The sequence below is a fragment of the Colias philodice genome, chromosome 11 (assembly GCF_061535455.1).
Source record: "Colias philodice isolate Cphi_HAF_F1 chromosome 11, ilColPhil1 Martin Lab GWU primary, whole genome shotgun sequence".
NCBI classification, from domain to species: Eukaryota; Metazoa; Arthropoda; class Insecta; order Lepidoptera; family Pieridae; genus Colias; species Colias philodice.
Window position 1 is genome coordinate 2198785 of NC_143096.1, and position 21672 is coordinate 2220456.

Sequence of the window (21672 nt, forward strand, 5' to 3'; positions counted from 1 at the left end):
AATGGAAGTTCGTCTTTATACTTAATTGAACGTTTGGGCATCATTTTGTTAGCTCTATAGTTTTTATTTTTCGTAAGTAATTTCATGGAATGGAATTCCATTGATACAAAAATAAATTCAATTATTATATGACGTAATGCCTTTACATTTTATCAAATTGTCTTGTGCTCTTTGTGTTGTTATTTGTGATGATAATTACATTACAGTATGTACTAAGTACTTCCTTTTACAGAAATCTGGAGACAAATAAGTCAAGACGTATGTTTTGAATATCATGTATGTGAATATAATGTTAAGATCAAAGACGTATGTTTTGAATATGATTGTATAAAACCAACCAGGAAACCTAACCGAATTTCATAGAAATCGTATTTGAAGAGATAGTGTTTCAACTTTCAACGTAGGTGGTTCAGTAATGGTTTTTCTCTGGTGTTTAACTGCCAGGTTTTCCGGCACGTCAGACGGCAACTGATTTATGAATATTGTATATTTTATGCGCTAGAACAAAATATCTGTGGTGCGCCACATTCAATAAACGTTTTATGGACAATTAAAAGTTTAACAAACAGTTATAATAACAAATTTACAATTTGCATATTACGATTACAAGTTACATGAAGCAAATCAACAAAATACGTAACAGAAGTCGAGAAATCACCTTAAGTAGGTACCTGCACTCGAAATACCAGCTAATTCTCATAAAACATTTCAAAATCAGTTGAACTTACAATTCTCAAGAACTAGTTAGACCATTAATAAGTATTTATACTGAGAGTTCGTCTGTTTGTTGACACAGCTTGCAACTTTCTTGGGATTTCTGAACGAGCGTGGTCGTGATGTTTACATTGCTGTCTATGCAGACTCTTTGCATATCAATTTCAGCGAGCAAAGCATTTGAGACGACAACATTTAAATAATAACAATATAAGTATAATAGTGGGTAGCTTAAGGTGTGTTTGCAATGGCTTTTATATTAGATAGCAGTATGTAGAAAAAACTACATCAATTTCAACAGTTTACGGTAATATTAACATGACTAAAATATAGTCCTTAATAATAATAGTTTAAAAAAACTAAAAAACACGCTTTTTATAGAAAACCGAACTAAAAAATAGAAAATTTTTATCAAATTAATGTATTGTCATCGGTCCTCAATAAATCTACAAAGTTTGAACGAAATCTGGCCATTTAAAGTGGGTCAAAATCGCGCCCAAAGAAGTCGGTTACAAACATACAGGTGAAGCTAATATAAAGCGTGTAAAAAAGCACAGCGTAACATTTTGTTTGCATTCAAAAATAGAAATATGCATATTATTTTCACATTTCAAGTAGAAAGAATAAACAGCTCTATCTTGTTGGAAAATTCTTTATTAATTATTATTATAGCGAATTGCAAATTGCATTACTTTATTCTATAACAAAACTTTTATATGCACTTAATGCACACACTACTCTAAATTTATATCAGAAAATAATAAATCTGTAATAATTTTGAAATCTATGACAATTATTCATAACAGTCTATATAAATCCTTCACAAATTGTATCGCTTTTGATAGGCCTTCTATAACATAGATTAATAGATATAGGTAGGTACACTTGCGTAAACAAAGATACTTATTAGGCATAACAACTAACAAGTCAGTAAATTGTAAATAGATATTTATATGAAATTAGATCGGGTCTATTCTGAATTATAATTATGTTTTATGGCTTAATGTTACCAGAGGTAAATTGGTATAGTAGTTAACCACGTAAAATTTACTACTATTGGTATTAAATAACTACGTAAAAGTGATGGTGACAATTTATGTATCAATATTTTCTATATAGTGTATTGAAACCATTGAAACTTGAAAGTAGTGACAGGGAAGCCTCTTCACTTTCCATGCTGTCACTGTTTTAAACGTTACGTCATTAGTAACCGGGAACCGATTAAATGTCAATATATCTTGTAAAGTACATTTTTTTGTCAAAGAACTCTATAAGTACATTGAAATTGCTTAAAATAGGCTATGAAAGGTTGTATAAGGTAGAAGTAATTAAAAAATCAGTAGTAGGTATGCGATGATTAAAACCCACATTAAAACCGAATATGCTAACTGTGCAGAGATTTGCTACGTAAAATGATTTTTTCAATAGCCGGAAAATAGAGTAAAAGTTAAATATCAACAATGTATAATCGAATTACACACAGCTGTTAAACCTATGTGTGATTTTAGATCAATAACATTTTATGTAAATGTAATAATCATTAGGTACTTAATTTTAAACCTATCCAGTTGATCCATGAATAATCTAATATATCCGATAGTTGCGAAAAGCAATTCATAAAGCCAGTAAATATAATTATATTATTCCACTCCTTCTTTTTTTCATTTGATTGATGTGATTTCAATCACCCCTTGGAAAGTGGGAGTAACGGATCAACATTAACTAACGTGGTAGTATCAATATCTTTTTAATATCACGGTTTTTCTAACGACGCTATCAGAGCTTATCAATACCTGTCAATCATAACCTATATTACCAGGATTTAAAGTGTATATTGCCTTGACAAGTGATTTACTGCAAATATGGTGTAAGACTGATTAATGTTTCCTGCGCTAACCGAACAAGCTTTCAAATGATCTCTTTACTTGTGATACCTTCTTTTACATCTAATGTAGGTCTTATTTCAATGTCATTAGATTCATTTTGTTTTTGTATGCAGTTCTTGTGTGGCCTTGGAAGGCTGCTCTTATCGGGGGGTAAATAAGAGGAATTATGAAAGCATTACACTGATTAAGATCTCTGTTTGTTTACTGTTATACAATTTGATTGGTTGGTTTCTAATGAACTGTTAACTTTGTTGTTAGGTACTGATTAATTAGCTTGGGATTTTTCTTTGAAGTGAAATTGTTTCTCGGAGGAAAACCTATGCTAATTAATTAGATTGAAAGTTGTATGTATGTGAGAAACCTGTACCATATGGTACTTTAATATTTGAAATAAGAAAAATGTAGAATTAGGTAAGAATATCTAAAAATCTTGATAAATAGGTATATACCTACAACGTTTTGGGAGAGTCGGTAGAGTAACTAGTACATAAAATAATTTATGTTAAAAACTGGTAAAAAATAATCGATCTATTATTGTTTAATAGATAGACTCGAATTATTCAGTAAATACACAATTAATAATGTAAATTTCCTCCACCAGCGTTCATACAAAATCGCCTAACGGACAGAACTGATTTTAGACATTGTTGGTTCCGTTGTATATTTCTCAATACACACCGTTAGGATTTAAAACAATTTAGAGTCACGAACCCGTGCGACCGATCTGACCTTTCGGTTCCGGAAAGACCAATGTCAAAGCGAAGTTATCACCATTCGGACTTGTATAATATGACAGACCAATTATTCATAGGTGTGATTGTAAGTATGCACGATTTATTTAAATATTGTAGTACAAACACGACTCGCAAAGGTGCCTAATTAATCGTACAATGAAGGTTATAAATAACTGTTGATATTTCATATTCTATAATATGCCTTCTATGAACACAAGAATACTACTCCGTTTATTTTTTATAAGAAAAGCATCAAAACAACCAATAATTTCAATTAGGTGTACGTTCACCACCAATTAAGAACATTCTACTCATAAGCAATTTCTCGTCCAACATGTAGGAACCTCATAAAGACCGATAAACTTAACTCAAAGGAGCACGAAACGTCGGTGCAAATCTTGGACCAAATCTAAGCCCATCTTCTGATAGGCGTAAACATATACAATGTCACTGCCGCATCTCTTATAAGGCTCAAGTAACGGGTTGATGGTGAACCACTTACCATATTTGGTACCTCATTACAAGGCTTGCGTTCGGAACAAGAATATCGATCTTGCATTCCTAGAAGACATGCCCTACTATTCTAGGATCAAGAGATATTTATCGATTGGTAATTGAGGAATTGGCGCATATTTTACGTTGTTTGTGGCAAGGCGCTCAGTTACCGTAATGTTTTGAGGCTCAATTTATTAGTTATTATGCCTCTTAATTAAAATCCATTTGACTTTCCACGACTTGTAATAAAGTTTATAATTGAGTATTACAATTCCATGTCTTTATTGCTGGTTAAGGTATCCATATCAACTGATTGCATTCGAAATTAGCATAATTTCAATTAATCCTCATTTTCAATTGATTTTCTCGTGATTGAAACTGTTATTTATATTGCAGCAGTAGTAAAGGAAATTGAAATGCAGTGGCCGCTTTGGCAATCAACTGCAAATTGTTCTTTGCTGAACAACTGAAAAGTAGTCGATTGCTGGGCGGTAGTTGAAATCAGGGCACTGCAGAACTGTCCTACTTTACGTGTGATGGAATGCAAGGGAATATAGCCATTATTCTAGTGCAAAATTGACTGCACTCAACTTCGAACGCGATAATGCGATTTCGGAGTTCAAACACGGTGTTATTTCATGTACACAGCTTACAGGTGATGTAGATCCGCTTAAAAGTTTCATTTAAGTTATTGATGAATCGTATTTCATTGGTAATAAATATTATTATGCTGCTGTAATGGTATTTTCACTAATCTCGATAAGATTTTCTTCATTGTTATAGATTGATTAGATTAGGTACTAGGTAACCTAAACTATAATAAAAAGTGCAGTAGTTTAATTCTAGTAGCAGGCTATGATTACCTACAGTGTATTAAAGAAAGCGGAAAAAATCAAGTTGTGATTGACAGTTAGATTATCATATTTTGATAATCTTACCTCCACAGATAACATCCGCCAGATTGGTCTGAACACATTGATGCGTGACCGCACCGTCCCGGACTGTGGTTATCTCCCCGTACAGCTGATGAAGGGCTTCCTGGTCAGACATGAGGATGGTTCTGGGCGAGCTGCATTCGTCCTCGGTGGAGTGGTGGCGGGAAGACGAGCGGGAACGGGAGCGACGGCGTCTGGAATGGGGATACAGTTTAAACAAATAGTATAGAGTTACAGATTAAATAAAGGTATCGGGTGTAATGGTATTATTAAAGTGAGATAATTTGCTGGTAAAAAGATATATGTATAGCTACACTTAAAATTAAAAGATGTGTAACAACAAATTATCATGTTTTGGCGACGAGTTTGGATTTCTTGGAGAAAAGATTGATACATTATTAGCTAAATTAAAAGTATCTAAATCTTCCTTATGAGTTTTAAAGGGTCAATGAAATAAGGCCGTTGTTGGTTTTTGAATTACAACTAATGATTGATGACTATCGGCTTTTTATGTTTAAATTACAATCTTTTTGTTCATCAAATTCTCTTTTATCAAGCCCTCAGTATTAGGGGTCAATCATATGGTAAGAGGCAGGTTTTTCCTGCGCAAAAAAAGAAAAACTGTGATTGCGCAATTTTAAGTCGTAAACAAAACACATATAACTCATTCTCAATTGAACATGTGTGGTCTTCTTGAACCGGATTCTGTTGTCTTATGTTTCTTCAAATTTTTTGCGGAGCGTCACCTGTCACTCATTAAAATACAAGTTTTTACTTTGGGATGAAATCGGTGCTTTTAAAAGCACGATCGAAATGTTTTGTTGATTCAAGCAAGAATAACAATAATGAATAGTGGTGTCAAGTGTTAAATACGTATAAGTTTTATCGTTTTAATTTTTTCTCCATTTATTAAGTTTAATACCCTGTTTTGACCTTCTGATGGATGAAATGGTAATTGAAGGATTAAGGGTGAGAGTTCGATTTTCTTGACTAATATTATTGAGACCAAATCCAAATGATAAATCTATATCGAAGCAGTTTAGGAATATTCTTCAGTTGTATTTTATTTTGGAATTAGTCTCCAGAAATATTTACTTTACCAATGAACCTTTTCATTATTAGTAGCAACAAAAAAAATGTTTTAACTACCTGTATTGATAGTACATACTATTAACAATGAACTGAAAGCTTGCATAACTACAATTAAAACTGGTTTTTATCATTCATTATTATTGGTTACACGTAATAAGGACATATCGATTACTGACCAATTAACGGTCAAAAGAGGAAACATGGACTAGTTTTTGTAACTCAATTTTATTTACGCAGATTTTTGTCGCCTGAAGACGGTGTGGTATATAAATAACAGTGACACATTTGTTGGTGGAGCATTTAGTCGAGTGTAAAGAAAAAGTATTGCTTTAAATAATTTGTTACAATATTTAATGAAACCATTAAATCCTTTGTTTACAAATGTGTTAGGTAGTTGGCGTAAGTTGGAAGAACTAGGTAGCGATATTAACGACAAATAAAAGGCAAAGGAATATTGATAATTTAATACAACCTTCCCGGGCCCGCAGATTTGATGAAGAAAAAAAAAACATTCATTAGCACAATAATATTTTTAATTAGGACCCACATTGTGACGACCTTTACTTATTCATAGTAAATTAACGATCAAATCCTAACCTTGTGCGCAGTCAATACTTCGTTACATAATATTTGTTATATCGTTGAGGCATAATTAAATACATTGACCTTTAAAGTGATTTGTATGGCAAATACATGAATAATAACTTCTTCGATCTTTTAACAATTTGCTGCTAAATTATCATAACGCATTTAACGCCTTTGTAGTAATTACACAAAAGGTTAAGTCTACAGGCGTTTGAAATAAACATTATTTGTGAATAAATCAATAAAATCTAGAAGTCATAAAGTATGTAATAACTTATGCATTACTCATTAGAAACTAATGTATTTCCATATTTCACCAATTTAGCTAGGCCATATTGGATACGCAATGTCAAGTTTGGCGCCAAAATTGGCATGTACTGTCATTCGCACAGAGTGCGTTCCAATTTGTGTAACGTGTTCCAGTTGAACGATGTCTTTATTTGGAAGAATGAATCATCTGTTTCAGGCTGTTTTGTTTTTAATCGCCTAAGCTTTGGACACTGATTTATTGACTAAATAACACGCTAAGAATAATTAGCGAGTTACAACCATTAACACTGGCATACCAAAAATCAAACAGTGTAAGCTTATTTATTTAAAAAATAGTACATACATTTTCTACCCATTAATACCGTATTTCTGTAACGATATATTACTGACATGATTCGGATACTTATTTTTGTACAAAATTGTGAATGTTTCGGTGACTCATAAGTATTTCGGATTGTTTCAAAGACTGTGCCTTGAATTTGTGAATACATTCTACTTTTGCAAAATATATGTTACTTCTTTGCATACATAATCTTTATTGAAATTTAAAATAATGATATTCTAACGGTTATATTTTTTACATAATAGACATGGTCCTAATCCATAATTATTTTTGAATACTTTTATTCTTCCCGCCAACCTACACGCTATATTAATAAAATTTATTGCCCTATTCCTTACTTAAAGACACAAAGAGCTTATAAATATACTTACTCCGGAGTGACAATAAAGAATCCTCTGGACGTCTGGTATATTTTCCTCTCCTGCATTAGCTGTGCGAGCGTGTCATACACGACCTCTTGGGAAGGAGTCTGCATGGACGGGAATTTAGAAGATAGCGACGTTCGTATGCTTTCTAGTGTTGCTGACTGCCCCTGGAAAATAGTACTCTTGAAAACTGAACAATATGAATCTTATGAATAAAGGTGGATAGAAGTTTCATGTATTTTTTATGCGTTATTACCTACTATTAGATACTTTTTAGGATAAAGGATGTTTTGTTCTGAATTAAAAGTAATTGTGTAAAAAAAACGAAATTTTGATTTGGACATTTAAGTAGCTTTATGTATTCAAGGTAAACAGGAGACTAACAAATAACAGTTGGTTTAACGCTTGCTTATAAAGTATAGCCTTATTTAACAGTTCTTGAGGTATATTTTCATACATTATTTGCCCTTTTAAATAACAGATGAGCTTAAAAAAAATTATCCAGAAATTGATTTGTCTTATATTAATCCACCACATCCAACACTTTACATTAAGAATGATGACCACACATCTTCACATGGCATCGTAATATACAAGAATACGAAATTTGAGATCATTAGCGGTAGACAGTTGCGTTTTTGCTTCACATCGCGGAACTATCAAATACCTACGCAGTAACTTAAATCAATCAATGAAATCTTATCTTCGAACTGAACAAGGATATCGTCTCAAACAGAATAACCTTCGAGAGATTTATGAGACATGTTCTAAAACATTGTATCGAAACGAGATAATATTAAGATTAGGCCATGGTATTTCCCGGATTATAGACTTGTTTTGCATATCAAATTACAGCGATAAGGATTTTAAATGTCTATTTTATTTTATTCTTTCTGCATGAATAAAACAACGCGTAGTTTAGATATCTTATTCTCGATCATAAACAGGCAGATATTAATGCTTATCTTTCATATTCAGTGGTCCATATTATTTTAGGCTCTTACCTATGTATTTCTTAGAGTGGCATACCTTATAATTCGTTAATAATTTAAGCTTTTTAACATATAGACATTAAAATTATATTTTTATATCAAAGGTAGGTAGGCATTTCTTTAACGTATATAAAAACAATTGGCTTATTTCGTACTCGATCAACATATTATGGGTTTTTCTCCCGTATAAAGAGTTTTGGAAGACATTTTGTTACGCGACTAGAATTTGTTTGTAGGTACGTGACATTTATTTCATAAGCATGCAAAAACATGATTAAGAAGCGAATAAGTCTATTCTTCGAGTTCGACTGAAACGAGTATTTTATTTCGAACTGAAATTCAATAATTTTTTGCAGTCCTTTATGAATAGTTTAGTGAGAAACATACGCACAGTAGAAATATACGTAAAAAGAAAAGATACACTGTTAAAAGATGTACCCGTTGATGGGAATTATAACATTGAGAAACAAAGCTAAATGTACCTTAGAATGATGAAAAGATGGGATTCGGAATATTCTTTTCTTACAGTTCGATCAGGACAACGTCATTTTTAACAGTAAATTTTTCCACTCGTAGAAAATTTCATAACTCCATAAATACAAGGCCAAGGAGCCAATTTAAACCGATATTATTGCATTATAATTGAAGTATGCCTTAAACAATAACATGGAATAGTTCCCAAGCCTAGAATTCTTCGAAACAAGAATAGAGATTGGATCGATTGTTTTATCGTTGTAATAAAATCGTTCTATGCTAAGGACGGAATATATCTGCATACTTGAAACCTGTGCTTGAAACAGATCTTGTTATCAACTGTGTCGTAACGACTTTCAGTACATTTTCAAGTGATTGGTCTCGTAAATAGTGATTCAGAAAAGGATTTGTTTTAATCCACTCATTCGTGTAATATGAAAATATTAAGTGCAATAATTAGAAGTAATCCTTATATTTGGAAGTAACATAGAGTTATATTTACATTCGAATTCTATTAATTTTAACGAGTTACAGTACCTACGTTACTCAAAAATATTCCCCAAAATACCCACTTACTTAAAAAAACTCTTTAGAATGTAGAGCAGTAAGATTAAAAATCAATTTACTAACACATCTTATAGCATGTAGCGCTGTAAGATTACCAATTATGAATTTTAAACTAGCACCTTTTCATTCATTCTAATTGGACACCCACAAATCTTTATATATAAAAATGAATCGCAAAATGTGTTGGTAAGCGCATAACTCGAGAACGGCTGAACCGATTTAGATAATTCTTTTTTTATTATATTCCTTGAAGTACGAGGATGGTTCTTATGTAGAGAAAACGTAAACATGTACCACGGGTGAAGCCGGGGCGGACCGCTAGTTATTATAATAATAATATTATTAGCTTATATTATAAGCGTCCAATCAACGAAGAAAATACGTCAGCATAATCTTGTTCTATAAATAGCGCCCAGTTTACCACCAGAGAGGTAGACCACCAGACTACAAGATTTCTCAAAGTCCATATTTTATAAACGGCCTTCAAGTGTTGTTTTATACCATGATAAAGTGCGTCGAATGCCAGGGAAAGGTGCGTAGATAGATCGCATATTTAATGTAACGATATCGAGACAGCAACTAAATTGTGTCCCGCTATACCGGTTGTGATTTACTTATTATAGCATGGCAAGTGTTAATTTATTGAAGTATTTAGATTACGCGACGCGAAAGTCGTATCGGTATCGTGTCGGATAGATAGGAATTAAGAGACGGTGGGTAGAGCAAAAAAAAAAAACTTTCGGACTTAAAGTTTTCTTAGTATGGCAAATGTTAATTTATTAAAAAAAGCTTGAAGACGACACTTGAAACTCGATGTCATCTGTTAGAAACGTGCTATTTAAATTCTGACTAACATTTATGTTTATAAAAATAAACTCCCATAATCTTTATATTTTATTGCCAAATAAATGACACTAAATTTGGCAATTTTATTTATTTTTCCTTATATAACATATAACATTTATTGCCATCCTGTGTAAAACCCACACCTGACCTACAACAAAAAAGCCAAATATAAAGACATTAAGTATTGAAATAAAATCGTTTGCTATAAATGGCTTGTAAACCCACATTGTAATAAGAACTAGTGTGATAGACGACATTCTATTGTGACAATAGTTGCGAAATGTTACAAAATTGACAAATTGTAACGTGCTATGTGAATTGTGATACTGGATACTTTGAATATTTATAGTATGCGATTTAATGCCGATACTCGACAGTCTGCTATTATAATATACAAGTATTGCAATTTTTAGCTAATATTTAGCTATAGATATGTTATGTATTGTATATACATATGTTTAAAAAATATATATCGTATATATAGGTATATATCTGTGCCTCCAGTGAATAAGGGAGTAAGACGAGTTATTCCCTTTGGTTTTTATTGCACCATTGGATTCAGCTCGTCAAAATACACAACATATCAAAAGGTCATATCTCTAGCTGCGTCCTAACCCATTTTTTCGAATGACCCAAACGGTATAAGTAGGGTGTGATTAACGGTATAAGTTACCTTATCCACCATTTTAGGCAATCGCAAAGGAACTATTCGTCTCGAGTCAAAAGTACCCACGAACACAAAGACGTATGTGTAGTTATACTTTTTGAATAAAGACTTAATTCATTTTGTTCCATCAGTCCTAATACTATTTTAGTATAAACGCATTTGTGTCATTTTTCTAACATGAGCATAAAGGAACAACTCTTTTAGTGTCATTGGTTCAAGAGACGACATGAGACAGTTTGGCATTAATGCCGTGTTGCTATTGGTCTATTAATTGAATACTGCACGGAAACAACACACACTATTCCTTATTATTTTTAAATCGTTTTTTCAATAAATCTGCAACAACAAATCTTTATATTTTTTAAAAAAGGTATTTATCAGTTAACTTGGGATACTAATATATTTCTATGGAAATTAACTATTTTTTGCAATAGATATTAAAAATACAGTTAACACATTAAGTGCATTTAATGATATTATACTCTTTGTTTATATAAATACAGAACGATAATTGAATCATCTAAAAAAACCAACAAAAATGTTAAACTTATATTTTCTTCTTATAATTGGGTAAGTTTTAAAAAAATAACTCGTTTTTTATCTTTTTTTTTTAAATTATCTAACTACAATAATCAAGACAATAATACTATAGTCTATAATAGTCGCATAAAAAAAAGTATTTATAACCAGTCTTGACAATTATGAATATCGTTTTCTCCGCATATAGCGTTTTAGCCACTGTGCTTTGGTAATTTGCCTTTTTTATAGGAAAAAAATCCGCAATATCGATACTTCTTTGGTCCTGCATTTTCGTAAACATTTTATGGATACTCTGGTACCACATATTTTGAAAAAATTGGGCTTTTGTCACGTAGAGTCTCTTCAAAGTGCGTGCCACAAGTCGTATTTGCATCCAAGGCACCTTCAAATCTGTGCTTAATTTTTTCATAAAATATTTGCGGCTCATTGTATTTTCTTTATTTATCTACATTATTTTAATATCATATGATATAGAAATTGTTAGAATTCTATATCATGCCGTAAAATATCGCCACTGACCAACTATAACTTTTCCTGTATTAACTAAACAAACAGGAATATGGTTTTCGGGCTTCTCTTATCTCTTTATAGTGCTTGTATCCTCAATGTATACCACCATGACATTGAGGCGTTGCCACTTTTATTATCTATATTTTATTATCTGTGGCGTTCCGAAACGGAACGCACTTGATCGAATTTTAAATTGATTCGACGATTAATTTTCACTAGGACAATAGTTAATACGCAAAACGCAATACGCAGTTGATACGTATTTAATACCAATACTCAATGATTGTCTCCTGCTAACCTGTACAGACTAGACTCATTGTGGTGACTGGTGAAACATTGTATAGCATTAACAACATAGTACTGTATTATTGAAAGATCGATTAAAGGTTTATTTTACAATCTACGACTTTCATTATACATGGGTAACAAAACCCCATAACATATTCGGTTTACTCCGGACAACATCTTCAGCCACCCAATCCCCTTGCTTGAAGTCCAAATCCAGCGGAGGACAATAATCGTCATTTACTAAAATTGAAGGATTTTCGTCCTAGTATAAAAGTTGTCTGGATCCCATTTTATACTCAATTTATAGTATAATACTATAGATATCTGCATGTGAAACGTGACTTGGAAAAAAATTATTCAAATAAATCACAAAATAAAAATTTGAAACAATCTTAAAAGTTACGAAAAGCCTAATTATACGTCAAAATGACGCACAACATCCTCTTTACAACCAAATTGCGGAATTTACCTGGATGAGCCAACTATGTACTGCTAGGTCTAGACGGCTAATAAGTTGGTTCTGGATTTTGCAGCGATTCGATGGTAAATATAGAAGAGTTCATACGTCAAATTTACGTAGATTGGACTTCTAGGGTTAAATGCATAAATACCTAAATTTTGTTTGGTTTTTATTATCTAATAACGATAAAAAAACCCGTTGATTTCATTCGTTTTTCAAGCTACGTGCATGGTTTTTCCACTAAAATGCCTCAATTGAGTCATAAAGTACACAAATTTCAAGCATAATAAGTCACATCATTTCTATAAAACCAAAACTGGCAATAATATAAGTCGTGTTGTGCGATTATGAACATAGTGCATAAGGGCATAAGTCGTTATATTGCAAAGAGTAAAAAAAAAAGTATGTGAATACATTGAGTTATTCCATGAAGTACTCGTTCATAAGGCCACAACTACAAAAAAACACGAAAAAAGTATATTTATGGGGTTGTTACAATATGTGTTCATATGTAAAAATATAGTCTAACATCATGTCTTACACATACAAGCTTAAAATTTTGAATTAATAAAGATTTAGTATTGATATATAGTTTTTTGTCTCTCCTGAAAAGTGCTGTTTTTGAGTTATTCCCTTATTCACTGGAGGCACAGATATATATCGAGTGGCGTGAGCGTGCGTTTGGCAAGATTCAAAGATACCAAAATCGTCGCCTTACTCCATGGCGTGACGGTATTGCCATGACGCGACCTATAAATTTTACTCCCGAGCGCATAAACAAGTTTCACTTCAAAATTAAAAGAATTCTAACATAATTTACCCAAAATGATATTTTTAGATTGAGTGTTTAAAAAAGCATTAAGACTTGATTGTAAAAGAAATAAAAATGGAATTAGCTTTGCTTACATCATCGCTAAGATATTTAAAGATGGACCGCGAAACGACAGAGGTAGGAATTTTTGGACACAAAGTACAAGCGAAAGCGGATTGATAATAAATTTTTTGCGCTTAATCAATTATGTTTATGGATTTAAAATTAAAACAATGACGTATTATTTTTAAATCAACATAATGTTCGTAAGCTACAACTTGACGGTATCAAATAACTTTTTTCAATACAATTGTATGTAGAGTCACCTTTTAGTCACTAAAGAAACGTCAATTTTCAACCTACCACTTCAAAGGGGTGTACCCAAGTACATGTAGATAAATTATACTACAATCCTCACATAACAAACATGATGTAATAAAACTTCTTTTGTTATGATATTGTTACAATTTAGACCACCGCCAAAATATGCAGCGTGCAGGTACGGATTCTGCAAACGGGTTTTTAGGGTTCCGTAGCCAAAATGGCAAAAACGGAACCCTTATAGTTTCGTCATGTCCGTCTGTCCGTCTGTCCGTCTGTCACAGCCGATTTACTCGGAAACTATAAGTACTACAGTGATGAAATTTGATGGGAATATGTGTTGTATGAACCGCTACAAAAATATGACACTAAATAGTAAAAAAAAGAATTGGGGGTGGGGCCCCCCATACATGTAACTGAGGGATGAAATTTTTTTTTTCGATGTACATACCCGTGTGGGGTATCAATGGAAAGGTCTTTTAAAATTATATAAAGTTTTCTAAAAAACATTTTTCTTAAAGTGAACGGTTTTTGAGATATCAGCTCTCAAAGTCGTAAAAAGTATGTCCCCCCCCCTCTATTTTTATAACTACGGGGTATAAAATTCTAAAAAAAATAGAGGTGATGCATGCTAATTAACTCTTTCAACGATTTTTGGTTTGATCAAAGTATCTCTTATAGTTTTTGAGATAGGTTGATTTAACTGTAATTTATTATATTTGCTGCTACGGAACCCTTTGTGCGCGAGCCCGACTCGCACTTGGCCGGTTTTTTTTTTTATTATTCTTTACATTTCACGGCCAATAGTCATCAGTCCGGTATTAGGCACGAGCAACGGAACTTATGAAATGATATGCAAAATTCAGGTTTCAAGCCGCCCTTAATAACCAAGCTAATGGTTAAATACCATTTCAGTATGTTCAATGTATTTTTAAGTGGTGGAGTTCATGGAAGTCTAGCGAATTGGTTTTAAAACGGAAGTTTGGAAGTGAATGGGCTTTCTCAATAAGGACTAGCCTTCGTTATAATGGCACTAAAAGCTTTTTTCGTAATGAAACTGTGGATTTAGTAGTGTACTTTAGTGTTTCCAACTCTTCTTTTGTCAGACAAAAACATTTTAAGGTTGGAAATATGAAGATTAAATCGACTGAGCTCCTTAAATACAGAATAAAGATTAATTTAAAATAATACGTATATTATGACATGATAAATGATTAAACTTCTATGTGACCTGTAGATAAATGAATAACATTAGGACCAAATATCAATGTTCGAAAGCAAGAATTACTTGCTAAATCTAACACATCGAGGGTTATAAATTGGTCATAAGATTAATTAAATCTGATAAAATGGATAATTTATTAAATTTCCTAATGGTACCGTATACGCAATGGTACGTCGAAGTTTGTATGACCATAATTTAAGTATGTCAGATTAAACAGCATGTTTGTTGTAATTAGCAGTGCTTAAATATTTACTGTTAAAACCTCATGTCATGTTTACGAATTAAGCACATTTTCAACTACCAATCTAACATGGGCTTTATTACCTGAGAGGTTAAGTCCATAATGCAATCACACAGCGCTTCAGGTAAGGGAGTGAACTGCCCTTGATATGCCGGCGTCACTATACAGTCCTCGATGTCACCTGAAACAAAAGAAAACAATTATTTTAACCAATTCATAACTTACTTTTGACAAGATAGATCGACTACTCGTACACATAACATACTTTCAAAGTAAAAATTCACAATTAATAGAACTAAGTAAAAAAAACCCATTGAATACTTTAGATTAACCATTTGTTACATGCAATAACATATTTATTATCATACTTGTGAGCTTATTTATATAAGGATCATAATATATCATTGTAGCTCAGTGATCATAATATATACATTATACAGTCTACAATTGAGCTTCTCTAGCATTTTTGGCACATCGCCAAACACACAGTCACATAAAATCATAATTTTATTTCACGAATTACTCGAAAACTTAAAGGCCACAGAATTAGCGGCGAGATTTCGCAAAATCAATAAATGTTAATGAAACCGCTTTGAATGTTTCATTATGCTTGAAATTTAATCTCATTCCACATATACAAGGGTCATTGGAATTAGTTGTAGCCATAAATTACGTTTACAATGCACATGCACCCGTGGAATTGGAATCGAGCCAAATACGGACCGGTTTAAGTTCGGGTTTTGTCAAATTCAGTGCAGCGAATGCTGACTAAGATGGGAACTAGTAAACAACTTTGAGAAACGAAGTTTTAAGAATTGCTATTAGATTTATGCTATGTAGTTTTATTGATACGGGGTTGCTTTATTGTTACAATTTAATTTAATGGTATTCAGTTTGTTGCAAAGTTATTGGATTCAAATAATACTATGGAATTCAATAAATAAATAAATCGAGACGATGCAAATAGTACGACGTTGAACAAACTCAATAAAAAGGCGATAAATAATAACATTTCATTTCATTATGTATGTTCTATAAGTAATATTACTTGAAACAAGTGAAATACTGCGAATAATATTTTTTATTAAAACGCATGAATCTTGTAACTTAGAGCTAACGATATTATTAGGTTCAATAGTAGATAAAACGGGACATTGAACTCGATTAAAGCAGATGTGTATGCAGTGATTAAGAGATTATCCTCCGTTCGACAACTGCATGCAGATTTTCGTTCAATTTATTTGGCGGGAAAACATTCCGCCATTGTTTGCCTGACGTGAAATATTATTTAGTGCGTCGCGCGTCGCGATGTGTGCTGTTATTTTTTGATTTATAGTCGATATTTTTGTGCAAATATGTAACAATTTATTGTTGTAGGATAATAATTGTTTAACGATGGTACTTCTGTGCGTTCAAATGTTATTCTAGTATTATATGGACGCTTGTACATTGGAATTTTTAATTTAATTAGATTTTTTTTTGATACCATCACATAAGATCGAATTATTTAATGAATTTGAAAATAACAGAAAGATAATGTTTTACAAACATCACAGTTATAACTTCATACGTAAAAAATATTTCAAAGCCCACTTTTATCGAGTTTAATGACTCAATAGTTATTAGGATGTACTAAAACGAAATATGAGCACGGCAATTACGTTGAGAGCAGTGTTAGCTTTCAGTCTTGTCTAGACCTAATTAGCCGTGACCAGGATGAGCTAACAGCCGCAATATATTATTTGTTTAAGCTCGTGGTTCATAAAAATAGCATTTCCTTATAAAATATCTATTTTCATGAAACATTTTATAAGGTAATGTTATTCAAGAGAACGACGAGCTTAAATAAGTACAAAACTATGGGCCTATACTGTATATTCGATATTCAGGATCTTGTGAAATAATTAAGGGTAGATTGTAATTTAGGTTGGGCTAGAACACGCCAAAACACTTGACATAGTGTGACTAATTGCTTTTGCAGTTTGGTCATCTAGATCTACCCCTGAGGTTGAGTATTGTTGCATAGATTATTTTGTGCAATGATAACAAGATTCTGCTTCAATAAAAGAAGAGTAATCTATGTTATTTTGCAAAATGTCTCTCAATAGACATGTATAAAAAAGTCACAGTCCTGTAGAAACCACCTAATTACTCGTTTAAAAAAATCGTTCATAGTCATGCATATAAACTAAGGCGCGGGTCAAACACAAGCGGCGCGGGCGCGGGCGTGCCATAAGCGCACCTCTTGAATCTGTTTTGCACCACGTCCTTCTTATACATTTTGTATGAAAGAATTTTGGACAGGCGTCGAGACGGCACGCCACGGTTGTGCCAAGGTTGCGCCAAGGTTGCGCCTTTCCAAAATTATTTCATACAAAATGCCAATAGCGCACCCGATGCACGCCGGCAGCGCGCCGGCGGCGCGCCGCGCCGCTTGTATATGTCCCGCGCCTACACAGGAATTAAACATAACGAGTAAGGAGAAATGAATATTTTTTTTGTAAAGGGTTGGCTTTTGAGTTGCTAGTGTAGCTGGTTCGGGGTTCCACTATGATTCCAATCAACTTATTATTCATTAGTGATTACGAAGCGCGTTTCTCTTCCACCGGATAGGTTATGCAAGAGTTATAACTTATAATAAATAAGAAAAGAACTGAAAAAGTACATAAATGTTTTATCAATTACTAATTAGACACTAGAGCTAATTGCTAAGATTCGTATTGTCCTTCTTTCATCCATATTTCTATACGTACCTACCAAGCATTATTTAGATTATTGTTATAACCAAAACGTGATCGGTTCAAACAATACTTTATAAATACGATTATGGGTTATTTTACGAGCTCGTATGAACTATACCGTTAGTAAACCTTGTCATGGAGAACATCCGCCAAATTTGCATTTTGTATGTTTATCTAAATATTACCGTTAAAACTGTTTTTACAGCATGTCTTGAATAAAATTACTCAATTAGACTGGCTTAGCAATGCTCGAAAAATGCATGTTTTTGGCAATGCCATTTTGCAAGAATAAAAACGCAAAACTGCATAAAATCGAAATAACTGATGCGAAGCTGATGCACTTTTGATACTAAAACCATGCATTTTTGATATGATCACAGGCAAAATGTTATACAGTGCGAAAATTTGGTATAGAAAACTTTTATAATCAGTATCCATAATATGAATGCATGATAGCTATCGAATAATCATAAAACACACCTTCCAAAATCTATACATTTACAGTTATTTTAACATACTAATATCGTAATCCACCATTTAGCACCTAACCCTAAAAAACGATAGCAACTCCATGCTAATGTACAACAGTTGCGATGTATTAAACGGACCATAATTTGCACCTAGATGACTATCGCTGTGGGTGTAAAGGCGCCGAATAGAGCTTATATCTGATTATGTTATCCCACGTGAGTGTGGGTGAAGGAATGCGGGTTAAGTGCAACAAGGTCTCAATTGAGTGATAGAGAGCACTTTGACTTCAAATTATCAGCCAAGTCACTGGGGTTTGCGTGTGGTACAAAAGTCCATGTGCGAATCATAGTGTTATGATGTATTTGATCTTGTACTGTGTTAATAACAGTACGAAATCAAACGTTAAATTCCTAGGATACGTGTGTAATATTTTTCATTTTCACACCTTTTTGCGGAACTTGAGTCTTGAGTCGGTATGAAATTATTAAAATCCTAGAAGCTATTAAAACTCACCTTCGAATCGTTTTATACTGATTATTTTTTTAATTTACTAATAAATAACGTAAATGAACATAGACTGTTAGATTTTAAGGTAAAGTAATGCTTTCCTGCGCCTTATCCTTTAATAAAATAATTTTATTGTCAGTAGTAGAGCTGAAATTAATTCGAATACGGTGTGTAATCCAATTATTCTATAAACAGTTCTATATGAACACTACAAGCACTCTTAAAGTCTCAATCAAAAGATGGCTTACATCAATGAGCGTAATGTAGGTACTTGACCAATATTCATAATGAACCACGTGGGGGGCTTAAACGCCGCAATTTATGGACCTTGCGAAAAAACGATTTATTATAACCTGCCTGACTCATTTCACTATTCGACGTTTATGGTAAATTCAGTACTAAAACTTTTCCCTGCGGTACGTTAAGTATTGATGTTTTTAGTATAATAAATTCGTATAATGGGACTACTGGGTACGGTCATGCAAATACTTTTTTGTTGATGTGACGTCATTGTACGTGTGACAGAAATGTTTAAAACACTAGCTGGAAACGCTTGCTTCGAGGATAAAGTATCATTATTTACTTGAACATTTATAAAATGAAAACTGTATAACATTGTCTATACTTATTGGCGTATTAGTTACAAAAGTGAGTTCCCTGTTTCAGTAATCAATTTTATAGGCTATATAAAACTTGAGTAAGTATTCAGTTTACAGCAATTCAATCACACAGTATTGAAATTACTGCTCAAACATTGCATATATGTTACAACTGAAGTCTCTACATTAACACTAAAATCTGTTTGATTGCTCATAAATCATTTATAATACCGTTGCTGCGTCGTAAATAAAGTCAAAAGTGCATGATTGCAAATTTGAGTCAAGGCACGAGTCGGTCACTTTGATCACATAATGATGAATTACAATTAATGATACGCCCGCGATCAATATGTTCACGTGTTAATCGTGTAATGAATTAATGATTCGATTTCATCATTAATTTTTTCGCAAAGCTCTGTAAATAACCCTTGATGACAGTGGCATATAAGAACGTTTACACATAATTGTATACTCGGTTAATAATATGTTTAATTTAATAATCTTTGTTTACGAAACTTTGTATGTCTAGGACATGTGTTGATATTTCAATGCATTATTTATTGTTTATTTCGAGAAGTATTGTGTGCAAGATTTCAATTGTTTCTTTTTACATTTAACAGGTATCGTATTGAATTTCGTAAAACAAGAATAATCGGATCACGTCCATCGAGTGTGACAAAAATCCCAGGGTGCTTAATATTTGCGAAACATTTCGTATGTGCGACCTTAGCAAAAACTGTTTGAATCACACCGTCTTTATTTGATTGTCGCCGATAAACTTGGTGGAGGTAACATTAAGAGAATATTCGTATTAACTTGAAACGTGAAAATTTTATATGTGTGTTTTTGTAATACATATTTAGAATTACAGACGATCCCTCAGACTGACAAAATAAAAGAATGGAAGATGATTCCTTAATGTATTACAATAGCTTACTGACTTTTTCTGTAGGTTTTATTTAGAGTGTATGTATAGAAACAATATACATATATACAAAAACAATGTCTTAGAGATATACAGAACACATAAGAGGTACGTTTTCTTGCAACAATTTATAATTAATTTCTAACTAACAGGGAATAAAGGGAAGTTCATAGACAAACAGTCCTGATTTGCGATTTCCAGCAATTTCTACGAAACTAAATTTATTTAGAAAATTGAAAACGCTCGTAATTGGCGTGCACGCGAGAATATCAAACTTTTCGAATTTTAATTTACGAAGTCTAGAACTTGTCTTGTTAAAGTTAAATAGTAGTTAGTAATAGCGCATTCACATGTAAATATGGAAATCACGATGAGGGTTGGAATTCGTAAAAAATTAGGGCGTTCCGTACAAAATGACTCTATAATTTACTTCTAGGAACATGTATGTGTATCTTGTTTTGAATAAATTACATTGATGTCTTTATAACCATATTTTATTTTATAACTACTATTTCTAGGTGTAGAAATTAATAAAAACCACGAATTTTAACGCTCACACTGTAACAACTAACAAGGTATTAATTTTCTACCCTGTAAAGTCTATTACTAATATCGTACCTACTGAATTCGGCAGTCTTAATGACATAATCAAATCTACGTTTCAGCTACCTATACAAAGTTTATTAAATCGCAATATAATTATCCATATGAATATGTATGCACGTGTAACTGATTCCACATTGCTCAAATTCAAGTGGGTTCACTACGTAGGTACATAATAAGTCATAAACACATTATTAGGCGCCGTCTTCAAGTACAAACCATTAATTATAAGTGAAGATTCAGAGGCGTCAAATGAATTATAGCTAGATCACTGACACGTATTAATTATACACACGATTATTTTAAGTTAAATTAATTAAATCTGGGATGAATAACAGTTTTGGACTGCGTGTAAAAACTATAAATGCAACGGTTGCTGTTGTTAGGTTTTTTTTATATTTATTAAGCTATTGCATAGCTTTTATCTCACACTTTGAGCGCGGCGACCGAATGTAAAAATTCCGT

At 32.6% G+C, this 21672-nt stretch overlaps 1 protein-coding gene across 2 annotated transcripts in view; it reads right to left on the reverse strand.

The window, feature by feature from the left end:
• ko (Stork-head domain-containing protein knockout) overlaps positions 1-21672 on the reverse strand; it is a 139878-nt gene that overhangs the window by 12383 nt on the left and 105823 nt on the right. Inside the window, exons 4-6 of one of the 2 annotated variants that reach the window (XM_089700494.1) lie at positions 15445-15542; positions 7426-7580; positions 4768-4958 (exon numbers count right to left, since the gene is read on the reverse strand). In XM_089700494.1, the coding sequence (XP_089556620.1) occupies positions 4768-4958; positions 7426-7580; positions 15445-15542 (444 nt within the window). Of the gene's footprint in view, positions 1-4767; positions 4959-7425; positions 7587-15444; positions 15543-21672 lie in introns of both variants that reach the window. The other variant, XM_089700493.1, reaches the window with a different exon arrangement.